We start from the raw sequence: 13,499 nt of genomic DNA, 5'->3' as shown, positions 1-13,499 counted from the left end.
ATATAAGATCTATGACTCCGATGACTCACTTGTATTCTTTTTTTCTTCTGCAGGTGGATCCAGGGCAGGGGTGGAGCCATGCGAGCTGCCACGCCCACCTCTACGCCTTGACCACGCCCACACGCCCTCATGACGCCCACCAGACCCTCTCCTGGCACCTCCCCAGGGCCGCCCGCAGCTAACACCCTCCCCACCACGTCCTCGCTCGGCGAATCTCTCCCCGCTCCCCGACCCTCTCCCCGGGCGGACCATGAGGGCCGCTGGTGACGCTGGAGGACCCGCCGGGGGCGGCAGGGGGTCTCTGTCCCCCCTGCCGCTGCCGCTGTTCCTCCTGCTGCTGTTCTTGCTTCCGCTGGTGGCCACTGTGTCCGCCTGCCCCGCCTCCTGCACCTGTGAACCCGCCCTCCCTAGAAGAGCCTCCGTCACCTCCAGGCGATTGCCCTGGGCGATTGGCAGGGAGACGCTCGTCCCACAGGACACCGAATTCGTGGCTCTCCTGTGCCAGGGCGCAGGGCTGACGGCACCCCCTGAACCCCTCTCCCTCAACGGCCTCGACCCTGCCAACGTCATCAAAATGTGAGTTAACTTTGTATTCTCTCTCTCTCTCTCTCTCTCTCTCTCTCTCTCTCTCTCTCTCTCTCTCTCTCTCTCTCTCTCTCTCGCTCGCTCGCTCTCTTATGGATGTAAAGAAGCTACATTCATTGCCCGCTTCTTAAACCCAAGCACTTTCTAGTCTTAAATTTTAAAGGATTCTGTTGGCCGACTTCCTCGATGCTGTTCATATACTCACCAGTCATCTCTCAATACTTTGTAGTTCTGTATCACTGAGATGGATGGATAGCTAAGTCTGCCTCATAAAAAATATCTCTTCATGTCTCGAATATATTTCCCGTCTGGTTGGCTACTTGGACTGCACAAAGGGGATGATCCAACCCCCCAAGGGAAACCTGTTTATATATTATTTAGGTTCATCCTCTTCTTAACCTCCCAACGAAGTTTATGATCAAGAGGTCGTTTGCCTCATGAACTCCGCAACTCTCACTTCACTAGCCTGATTTCCCCCTTTTTTTCTCCTCCCTCCTCATCACATTGTCTTTCCTCGAGGCGAAAGTTGTGAGGATTTTCAGATTTCGAAAATTTATTCGCGAAGTGAAAATGGGCCCCATCCACCTAACATGCTATTTCTGGCCTGGAGTTCGAGACTCATAATGGACAAAGCTTGGATGCCAATGCCTGCAAACTCCTTTGAACAGGCTGGAAACTCGAGCTGAATTCGCGACAGCTTCAAGGGAATTGATAGAGACATAGATAATGCCTGATGCACAATTGGCTGTGTAGATTTATGTAGATAGCGCCATGTGAGGTGTACTACTACAGTAGACAATATATAAGAATACTACAGTGCGTGACGAAGGGAGGTAGTTGACATACCCATGACTGTAGGTAGCCTCCCTCCTAAGAGATAACACCATAAAAGACATTGATGGGGAGTTGGATGCTACCTTGTCACGTACATGGGCTGGAGGTCTTAAGGCTCGAGTGGCGCAAAGATAATCATCTTTCTACTCGAAACATTTTTTTCTTTTTTTTTTTTTTTTGCAGAATTTTGAGTGTTACTTCCTGACACCAGAAGCCACTCCTTTTTTTCTTTTTTCTTTTTTGCAGAATTTTGAGCACCATAAGCCACTCCGCCTTGCAACGTTTTGTTCAAAAAGAGGGGGGAAAAAAATTTGCCAGTGTTGAAAAATAAGGTGCAATAACTGGCTATAACGCGTGGCTCGCTGGGCCTCTCCATCCACACCATATTTCAGGCTTCACTGACAAGCAATATTCTATCACATTTTTCGCTGACGCCCCCCATTTATAAAGAGACAGAATTCATGGTGTATTTGGCGAGGGAGGCTCCTTTAAAAAAAAGAGAGAGAGAGGTGGAGGAGGAGGAGGAGGAGGGTGGATAATGGTGTCAGGCAGAGTGATAGAACGGATGGGTTGGTCAGTCTTGTGTGATGTCTGGGCCACACCTTACGCAAACCCTCGTCTTCATGGAGCCAACTTAATCGTTTTTCTATTTTATTCAGCAACGGATTATTTTAGTTCACACACACACACACACACTCACACACACTCACATATATATATATATATATATATATATATATATATATATCATGATAATTGGAAATCTCTTCTCTTCTATCTCGTGAGTAAAGAAATTTATATATTTTCCCTTATTTATGTGAAGTAAAGAAATTTTTATATTTTCCCTTATTTATGTGAAGTAAAGAAATCTGTATATATTTTCCCTTATTTATGTAAAGTAAAAGAAAAATATTAATCTCATTTTCATACATCTATTCTCGCGTTAATGAATATTCATTTAACCTATCATTCCTTTATTAGCAAAAATTCGCAGAACTCGGTCTTTGTCTCGTGGGAAGCGTAGGGCCGACGGAACCCTTCCTCCCCTTTCCGACGCCGACGTAAGTCAAGCCAACACGACGGACGCCTATATTCCTCTATTTCAAAGTCGCTTGATAAGTGAAGCTGTAAATTTCCTCGCTAAGTTTACGAGTCCATAAAACTTGCGTAGGGGTAGCTGGGAGGAGCAGCCACCTCCCCTAACCCCATAAGGTGCCCAGGTCCTGATTAGGAAAGGAGGGAGGGAGCGGAGATTTGGGAGGAGGATGGAATAGCAAGAGGTGTTTTGGAGGGTTGAAGTAGGGTGGGGAGGCGGGAGGGAAACGCTGATGGAGGAAGGCGAGAAGATAAGTAGAGGGAGAAAAGTAAAAATAGGTAGTGAAGGTAAGTAGGAAAGGAAGGTAAGAAAGGAAGAATGAGGAAAAGAATTTAGGGAAGGAGTGGTGTGTTCAAGGAGGGCTCTAGGCAGATAAGGAGGAGGAGAGACAGCTAAGTAAGAGAAACCGAAGGAGTACGTAAAGAATGAGAGAGATAGGTAGTGGTAGAGACAATGAGGAACGAAGATAGATGAGATTTGGGTGTTGGTTCAGGGTTGGGGATAGACAATACCATTAAGGCTACATAGATATGTATACAGTTTTAAAGACAGCGCTTCGTAGCAACCGAGATTGTGTATAGATTAATTCCAGCAAAGTTTCCCCGTGTAATTCGAAGGGGGGGGGGGGGGGGGGGTGACCACACCCGGGTACATAAACCTGAAAATAGACCCGGCTCATTTGCAGTACAAATTAAGCCCAACCTGCGAAAAAATCCGGAGCACACACTCTCTATCCAGACGAGGGGAGAGTAAACATACCCTGATGGGTGTATGGCAGAGGAGCCTGACTACGATGCAGTGCTGTGCCGTGTGGCTTACCATAGTGGAGAGAGAGAGAGAGAGAGAGAGAGAGAGAGAGTGTTGAGTTCCATGACAACTGTAAGCAGTGTTGTAATGTAGAGACCAAGAGTAATATTGAGATATGTTACAAGTATTCTCTCTCTCTCTCTCTCTCTCTCTCTCTCTCTCTCTCTCTCTCTCTCTCTCTCTCTCTTACAATGACTACATTAAGATAAAGACAGAAGAAAACGATCCCATCAAAGAATTATGTTTATTGGGTCAAAGAATCGCCCCCTGAACAGCATCAGCAATATGTAAAAGGCTTGATACTGGCAAAGACCCAGATGGCTAGATTAGAGAACTCGAGGGGAAAAAAAAAAAATTGACGAAAAATGAGGGTATGCGACGCTGCAAAAGAGCATTACCCCTAAGTGACTCTGAACTTCCAGGGCTGTTGGGCTGGAATGATGGCAATACAGTGGGAAAAGCACTGACAAAAATAGCCAGGATGTAGGCAAACATAATGAAAGTAGCTGGGGTCCCTAGCGATACTCGTAGCCCAGATGTGATCTCGGTACTTGAGCTCGTGGACTGTGCTGAGAATCTCTTCCGGCAAACCACCGCTGGAGGGGATATGTTGCCGAAGACCTGGTATGAAGAGGATATAACGTTCCAGAGGTGGGGTTCGGTGTGGTGCCCGTCTTTAACAGTAACTGAAATGATGATAGTCAGGACACAGGCAGTGGGGTCAGAGTTAACGTAAGTGAGAAGTGGCATGGATGCAGGAGGCTGGGGGAATGCGAGATTAATTTCGTCTCTCACACTTTAACTGCCGTGTAGGAAACACCTTAGAAACAGTGGGAGGTAGATTGTGTATATTCTTAGATTGACAGAAATCCTCTTGCCACTCACCTTCACAGACGAATTGATAAAAAGTAATCGGAAACCTTAATACCTGCTAACACTGCAACAGAAGTAGTTTAAGTTGCAGGTAAGAAATATGATTCACTCAGCTTTTCGTTCGCGATTGTGGTATGTTTCTTAAACACTGTAGAATGATTATATTGCTTCTTTTCTGCTTCATCGCTCATATTTGTTTCGAGTGTGTGTGTGTGTGTGTGTGTGTGTGTGTGTGTGTGTTATGTAATGTGTAAGGAAAAGTTAGAATAAAAATCAATTGGAAGGTACTATTTTGGGGTATATCTTTTTAAGTTCTCCAAAATCAGTTTGATTTAAAAATTACAGGCTTTATCAACGTCTTACAAAGATATTTATAGAAAGTATGTGATTAATTTCCATGTTAATCATTATAAGCACTAAAGCAGTGTCTGTATCATATGTGTTGAGTAGAATATTGGCAATATAATAACAAGCCGTCCCTGTGTCTGGAATTCTATGGCCGTAATTGGACGCTGTAGGGGTTATAGACCCGTAAAATCAGGTGTGAATATAGTCCTTCGATTTGGGTTTCCTGCAATTGAAGAGAGACTCTCGGTATCTTATCATATTCAGTCGTGTGAGTGATCTGCAGGCCAGAGCCTGTGTTATCCACCCTGACGATCCACCTCACCTCCTCCACCTGTTCCACCTCACCACCCGCACGTGTCACACCTTACCACATCTACCTCTTCTGCTCTACCACATCCACCTGTTCCATCACCCATATCCTAGCCTTTTTTTTCCACCCTGCCACCCTTGCCTGTTCCATTACACTACCTCCACCTCCTCCTCCTCCTCCTTACTTCCTGCCCTTGTTTTATCTACGCCTATTCCACTTTATTCCCTCCACCAGCTCCACCTTAAGACCTCCGCCTTTTTCACCTTACCACCTCCACCTATTTCACTTTACACTTCCTCCCACTTGTGCTCCCCTTGCACATTACCACCACAGCCAACACCTTCTCCATCATACCAACCCGCACTTATATCTGCTCGTCTCCTGTCCACCTTATCACCTAACATACGTTCTCCTCGCCTTCGTCCGATCAAACCAATCTCTTCAAATTTCTTGAACTTTCTCTATTATCAAGCAACTTATCTTTGCATATAAAGGTCAGTAAGTACTTTAAAACTATAAGACTACAAGTTTACATATTTTCTAACTAGTTTCTTGCTTATGATATTATGGCCTCTTGTTGCTCTCTCTTAGTATATAGGTTCGAATCCTGGTTGCTGTAGTCGGCCCACAGTCAACCCAGCTGTTCATCCTGCTCTAGGGGTTGGTCCACAAACTGGGTACCTCGCCTAGAATGATATATATATATATATATATATATATATATATATATATATATATATATATATATATATATATATATATATATGTACTCTATATCTCTCTCTTGGCTTTAGCGTTCACCTTCCCACTGAATTTCCTCATAGCTAGCAGGTTTCCCTGCTGGATGTAGTGCCTCCTGCAAACTGCATCTTTACAGGACATTTTCCTTTATGGTTGCCATTTCCTCTGTGGCTGGAGTGTGGTCTTCACCCAGCCCTCACATATCACCCACGACCTACGTCTGTCAGCGTCATGTTACAGCATCTCCGATTTCTGTTGTCTATAGTCTATCTCCTTGACAACTCTCTCACCGAGAATCGGCATTTTCACGAAATATTTTCCACCTTTCACGATCACTCTGCGCGTTCTTAATTGTCCACATGACAGTCCACAGGTCTGCGCTGAGTGTTCCGTCTCATAACACTATATCCATATATTGCCCTCCCTATCGCTTTACCCAGTCAGTTACCTTGTCATATGTCCTCAGCTACCCATGTTCCTCTGCTACCTCTCCTCCTCCTCCTCCTCCTCCTGTTGCTGTGGTTTCTTCTTCCCCAGAGCCAGACGGATACCAAAGTTCCTCTGCTACCTCTCCTCCTCCTCCTCCTCCTCTTCCTGTTGCTGTTGTTGCTGTGGTTTCCTCTTCTCCAGAGCCAGGCTTGGCCAGAATTACTTCTTAGGTTCCTGGCGTCCCTCTCCTTCCTCCGTAGTCTCTGATCCCTGAGTAATCCGGGCATTGTACTGGATTGGCCAGTCATCCGCCCGTCCTTCCAACATAAACCCAACGTTCCTCCTCGCGCTTGTTGTATACACTTGTTTTTTCTTTTTTTTTCGGTATGACTTCGACCTTAGAGTCATGATCCCTTACAGCGTCCATGAGCATCCCTCACTTGTACAAGAATCCCTTTTTAGCGTATTATATTCCGTGGATAGACCCTTTTGGGGTGTAGTATTTTTTTTTTCATGTTGCATTGCTATAACCCTTTTAAGCTTTTTTTTCTTCACAGCAGGGATTCGAGCTGGGGGTTGTCTCTCTCTCTCTCTCTCTCTCTCTATTTTGTTTGCGTTTTGAGAGTGAAAGTGTATAGGGGATAGAGAATGGGAGAGAGCACCTGCAGTGTGACCGCATGGAGAGAAAAAGAGAAAGAAAAAAGAAAAAAGAAAGAAAAAGAGGGGTGGAGTTGACATCTGTGTATGGCACAGTACAAAAACTCATTAAGAGCTCGTAAAAAAAAAAAAAAAAAAAAAAACTTTCATGGCCTTTATTGAATCCTGTTGTATCCAATCTAGCGTAATAAAAACCACCAACCAGACCTCCAGTCCCAGTAATGTAAATAGTTGTGTGTGAGAGAGAGAGAGAGAGAGAGAGAGAGAGAGAGAGAGAGAGAGAGAGAGAGAGAGAGAGAGAGAGAGAGATTATACACTAGAGATTCTTTATTTTTAATTAAATGACGTACATCCTACGGTAAAAAAGAAAAAAAAAAAAAGAAAAGAAGTTAAGTCCCCGTTTATGGCTTTCTCTGGTTAACGGAAAATGGGATAAGGAATTAATCACAGCTCCTCAGGTGTCGAGAGACCTAACTCTTAAAGGTGGAAGGTTGTAGGAAGTGGGTAAGATATGAGAAGAAGGAAAGATAAGAGTTGTCCTGGGATTGCTATATATTTGTCTTGATCGCTGATCAAGTAATTATTTGTCTTTAACCACCATTAAAATACTGTGAACTGATCCTTATATATATATATATATATATATATATATATATATATATATATATATATATATGTATATATATGTATATTTATAAATACTTTTTATTCATTATACTTAATCTCCGTCTCTCGCGTTAGCTAGATAGCGCAAGGAAACAGATGAGAGAATGGCCCCACCAACCCACATACACATGTATATACACAACGCCCACCCACGCACATATACATACCTAAACGTTTCACCGTATACATACATATACATACACAGACATGTACATATATATTCACATGTACACATTCATACGTGCTGCCTTCATCCATTCTCGTCGCCACCCCGCCACACATAAAATAGCAACCCCCCCCCACCCCGTGATCTCTAGAGGACCTGAATATCAATATATTGTCCATTAATCACAATCTTTTGAAATATAAATTCTGGTGCTTACAGCCCGAGAGATGCCAGGTCTTCCATACACATCAGTTCTAAGAGTACATATAACGAGCAAAAGAAGCACTTAATTGGAAGAAGCGTCACGGTGGGAACCCGTATACCATTATGGTTGCCTAATTACTTTTAGCTTTGGATAATGTGCATTAAAAAAAAAAAAAAAGACGATAATTCGAACATTGAGTAGCTTAAAAACAAATGCATACGAATATAGATGAAATGAATTACTTATTTTGCCTGTTTCCCCTCATGTATGGGATAATGGGATACACAGAGCTCGTGTCTTTCGGGATATTGCTCTCTCTCATCTTGTTGCTCGTCCTTTTGTGATGATAAATGAGGACAAGAGAGGGAGGGAGGAAAAAAAAAAACGTAATTTCCTCCAGACCCTCATACAATGGTTGTGAAGGGAAGCAATATGGTTAAGACGGGATCGGCCCCTCTTGGTTAGAGGGTAGCTGCTATGGCTCGCTCTCTCTCTCTCTCTCTCTCTCTCTCTCTCTCTCTCTCTCTCTCTCTCTCTCTCTCTCTCTCAATATCCCTCTATTAGTCTGTGTATACACACACACACACACACACACACACACACACATATATACATATATATATATATATATATATATATATATATATATATATACAGAGAGAGAGAGAGAGAGAGAGAGAGAGAGAGAGAGAGAGAGAGAATTATATATGACAGCTAGAGAGAGAGAGGATGTGAGCGAATGAGCCATAGTTCTTCGTTTGATCCTGGCGATACCTCGCTATCGCGGGAAACGTTGAGCATGTACAGGGGTGGGGAAAAAGATATACTTAACATAACCTGCAACGATAATTCAGGGTACGTATTAGCCAACATTGCCCCCGGTGTAATTGCCTCCCTATAATTCTCCACAGTTGGGCAGGATGCTCGCGAATAGGTGCATAAACAGCCACGCTCTTACGGACTTACGGCTGTCCAATTTGGGCGGGTGTGTTTTCATTGCGTACACTACTAACGCATCCCGGCGTCAAAAAAAAAGGAAAAAAAAAATACCATGATATGCACCATAGAGGGACGGACGCACGGGGAGGGACGGACGCACGCAGGTGAGGGATGATTTTATGTCAGTGGTCCCCAAGGGACATCTGTGAAGGTGGCAGACGTGGATAGTGTGGGATGGAGACAGCACCGCCAGCACGTCCCTCGCCTCAGGCGCCCCCCGACGCTCTACCCATCTGCGCGGCGCTACCTATCCTTTGAGGGAGAGAGAGAGAGAGAGAGAGAGAGAGAGAGAGAGAGAGAGAGAGACTCCTCCCCAGCCACGACACTCCCTTGCCCCGAAGCCTTTCCCCTGAATGACCCGCTCTTCACAGCCTACCCCCATCCCCTGCACTATCTTTCCCTCCGCCAACCACTCTATCCCCTTCGCGGCTGCGCTGCTTCCAGGAGCGGGGAAATGTATATTCCCTTGGATGAGTTTTTTTTTTTTTTTCACACCCACACATACACACGAAAATAGTAAATTCACACATACACCTCTCTCTCTCTCTCTCTCTCTCTCTCTCTCTCACACACACACACACACACGAGAAATACAGATACTGGACACTGTGAAAAGGACTTTTTATATCTATTTTAATTTTTCCTGTTTTTTCTTCTTTTCATTTCAAGCCTTTTTTGTGCAGTGACACCGTTTTCCTGCCATATTTTTCACTTGATCTTTTCATTCCATTTCCTTGCCAGTCCTTCCCCTGGAATATCTGTTCTTTTTCCTCATTTCTTTATGTGTCTCTATACCTTATACCCTCCTCTCTACTTACTGTTACCTTCCACATATTCACCTCTCTCTCTCTCTCTCTCTCTCTCTCTCTCTCTCTCTCTCTCTCTCTCTCTCTCTCTCTCTCTCCCTCTTTATCTATCTATCTATATCTATCTATCTATCTATCTATATATCTATATATATATATATATATATATATATATATATATATATATATATATATATATTTTTTTTTTTTTATACTTTGTCGCTGTCTCCCGCGTTTGCGAGGTAGCGCAAGGAAACAGACGAAAGAAATGGCCCAACCCCCCCCATACACATGTCCATACACACGTCCACACACGCAAATATACATACCTACACAGCTTTCCTTGGTTTACCCCGGACGCTTCACATGCCTTGATTCAATCCACTGACAGCACGTCAACCCCTGTATACCACATCGCTCCAATTCACTCTATTCCTTGCCCTCCTTTCACCCTCCTGCATGTTCAGGCCCCGATCACACAAAATCCTTTTCACTCCATCTTTCCACCTCCAATTTGGTCTCCCTCTTCTCCTCGTTCCCTCCACCTCCGACACATATATCCTCTTGGTCAATCTTTCCTCACTCATTCTCTCCATGTGCCCAAACCATTTCAAAACACCCTCTTCTGCTCTCTCAACCACGCTCTTTTTATTTCCACACATCTCTCATACCCTTACGTTACTTACTCGATCAAACCACCTCACACCACACATTGTCCTCAAACATCTCATTTCCAGCACATCCATCCTCCTGCGCACAACTCTATCCATAGCCCACGCCTCGCAACCATACAACATTGTTGGAACTACTATTCCTTCAAACATACCCATTTTTGCTTTCCGGGATAATGTTCTCGACTTCCACACATTTTTCAAGGCTCCCAAAATTTTCGCCCCCTCCCCCACCCTATGATCCACTTCCGCTTCCATGGTTCCATCCGCTGACAGATCCACTCCCAGATATCTAAAACACTTCACTTCCTCCAGTTTTTCTCCATTCAAACTCACCTCCCAATTGACTTGACCCTCAACCCTACTGTACCTAATAACCTTGCTCTTATTCACATTTACTCTTAACTTTCTTCTTCCACACACTTTACCAAACTCAGTCACCAGCTTCTGCAGTTTCTCACATGAATCCGCCACCAGCGCTGTATCATCAGCGAACAACAACTGACTCACTTCCCAAGCTCTCTCATCCCCAACAGACTTCATACTTGCCCCTCTTTCCAAGACTCTTGCATTTACCTCCCTAACAACACCATCCATAAACAAATTAAACAACCATGGAGACATCACACACCCCTGCCGCAAACCTACATTCACTGAGAACCAATCACTTTCCTCTCTTCCTACACGTACACATGCCTTACATCCTCGATAAAAACTTTTCACTGCTTCTAACAACTTGCCTCCCACACCATATATTCTTAATACCTTCCACAGAGCATCTCTATCAACTCTATCATATGCCTTCTCCAGATCCATAAATGCTACATACAAATCCATTTGCTTTTCTAAGTATTTCTCACATACATTCTTCAAAGCAAACACCTGATCCACACATCCTCTACCACTTCTGAAACCACACTGCTCTTCCCCAATCTGATGCTCTGTACATGCCTTCACCCTCTCAATCAATACTCTCCCATATAATTTACCAGGAATACTCAACAAACTTATACCTCTGTAATTTGAGCACTCACTCTTATCCCCTTTGCCTTTGTACAATGGCACTATGCACGCATTCCGCCAATCCTCAGGCACCTCACCATGAGTCATACATACATTAAATAACCTTACCAACCAGTCAACAATACAGTCACCCCCTTTTTTAATAAATTCCACTGCAATACCATCCAAACCTGCTGCCTTGCCGGCTTTCATCTTCCGCAAAGCTTTTACTACCTCTTCTCTGTTTACCAAATCATTTTCCCTAACCCTCTCACTTTGCACACCACCTCGACCCAAACACCCTATATCTGCCACTCTGTCATCAGACACATTCAACAAACCTTCAAAATACTCATTCCATCTCCTTCTCACATCACCACTACTATATATATATATATATATATATATATATATATATATACATTCCTTCTCCCTCCTTCCCTTGCCCTATCAGTGTCCCAGCCCTCAGATGATTACCTGCCTTCCCTATTTTACTGTATTTTCTCTCTCTCATGGTGACCCCTCTTGTGCTCCTCCACTTTTAATTTTCTTTCTCCTTCCAGATGACTCATTTCTCTATCCCCCTTCTGTCTCATCTCTTCCCCTAGTTCTCCTCTGTATCCTTCGTGCGACCTACTCGTTTCTCCTTTTTCTTCCCCTTTCTGTTCCATTTTCTGTCGCTGATAACTCCCTTTGTCTTCAGGTATCACTAATTTAACCAAGGTCGTTGTCTTTCCTTCTGCCTCACCCACACGTGGGCTGCTGGCTTCCAGCCCCACAGACATACAGAGTCTCTCCATCTCGTACATTAACACCTGCCAGCATGTAACTCACAAGACTCGTTATGCGTAACTCTCGTGAGTGTTGCATTCTTCTGCGCTGCTCGCTAAACCCTTGCCTTATGGCAGAGCGTCTTCCTAAGTGCCCCCTGAATAAGCGGTTGCTCCAACATCCCACTTTGGTTCAGGGAAGGGAAGCTTCGGGCAACTGATCAAAGGTTTGTGTGTGGGTGTGTCTCGTCTTTCTGTCCCATGTTCTCGTCGCTGACCAGGTGCTGGTCACTCCTCTTAGTCGTTCCCGTCGCTAACAGGGTGCTGTTCTTTCCCCTTGGTCACTCTCATCACCAGTTAAGTGTTAATCACTCTTGTTCTTCGTTGTCGTCACTGACCTGGTGCTCTTGTTGAAGAGAGGAGCATATGTATAGTGTGTGCGTAGTATGTACAGTTGCAGTCGGATTATTTTGGCTCCAGTGCGCTGTAGCAGTAGGATGGTGTTGTAGGATGTAGAATTCGAAGTAGAGACTAGACGGAGTGAGGATCATTGGTGTTGTATATAGACTGAGTGAATGATACGTGGACGATGGTTTGATGGCGTGAGAGCCAAATTGTATGCTTTTGCTGCAAGTGCGGTGAAGGTCTATTCATATCATTTTTCCTGAATGTTTGACTGAACTTACCTTTGACAGTTCAGTTGGGGAAAGTGGGCAGGGGTACAGAAAGCGATGATGAGAGACTGAAGCTGTGGGGATCGTGCATTTCATGTTATTTGGGCCATAGAAGTTAAAATGGATTCCCCAAAATTGTATAGCGTACAGTTTGTATACCTCAGGCAGTGATTAAAACTTTTCGGGGGGTAAAGCTGAATGAACCAAATATTCGAGATGATACAGACTATGTCACTGTTATATTCCGGTCTTGTTTTGAGCCCCTGGCTGGCCCAATCAAGAATTGTTTAGTCTAAATACTCTTTGAAATACCTCGAAGTGTTTTCATAATGATTTATATATGTTGTTAGAGTTCAGACGCCACAGCACATGAGTTAATGTAAATGTAGTGTGTGTGAGTGGCTGTGTGTGTGTGTGTGTCTGTGTATCTTTGCAATTACCTGTTTTTTTCTCTATTTCTTATTTGAACTGTACGGTGAGGTAGTTTTAAACCTGTGGATCTCCATATCCTATTATACTGTCATGCAGCCTTCTGAACTTCTGTATACTGTTTGAATTCATCACATCCTCGCTCAGTTTCTTCCCTTCATCCAGCAGTCGTGTACTGTAAGAGTACTACTACATTACACGATTTAGTAACATTTCAAGAGAGATTTCACGTTGTATCCTCTGGTTGATCTATCCCCTACGTATTTCGAAAGAGGAGACATCTATTTGCAACTAGGTAAAAGGTATTTTGATTTAGGCTGACTGACTTTTCCTTGCCTACACCAAGCCTGGATGGGCGACATCATAGGCTCCAGCAATGATCCATTAGGTACACAAATGTAGTCGATGCGCCTGTGAGGGAGAGGTTTTCT

The 13,499-nt window shown here is 44.0% G+C and overlaps 1 protein-coding gene across 4 annotated transcripts in view; it reads left to right on the top strand.

Annotated features, from left to right (window-relative positions):
• LOC139750238 (uncharacterized) overlaps positions 1-13,499 on the top strand; it is a 568,158-nt gene that overhangs the window by 483,185 nt on the left and 71,474 nt on the right. For all 4 annotated transcript variants that reach the window (XM_071664740.1, XM_071664738.1, XM_071664736.1 and 1 more), the window contains one exon: positions 54-576. In XM_071664740.1, the coding sequence (XP_071520841.1) occupies positions 251-576 (326 nt within the window). In that variant the 5' untranslated portion in view covers positions 54-250. The remainder of the gene's footprint in view (positions 1-53; positions 577-13,499) is intronic.

The sequence above is a fragment of the Panulirus ornatus genome, chromosome 9 (genome assembly GCF_036320965.1).
Source record: "Panulirus ornatus isolate Po-2019 chromosome 9, ASM3632096v1, whole genome shotgun sequence".
NCBI lineage: Eukaryota > Metazoa > Arthropoda > Malacostraca > Decapoda > Palinuridae > Panulirus > Panulirus ornatus.
Note: the sequence above shows the minus strand (reverse complement) of the source record. Positions and strands in the feature narration are given on the sequence as shown.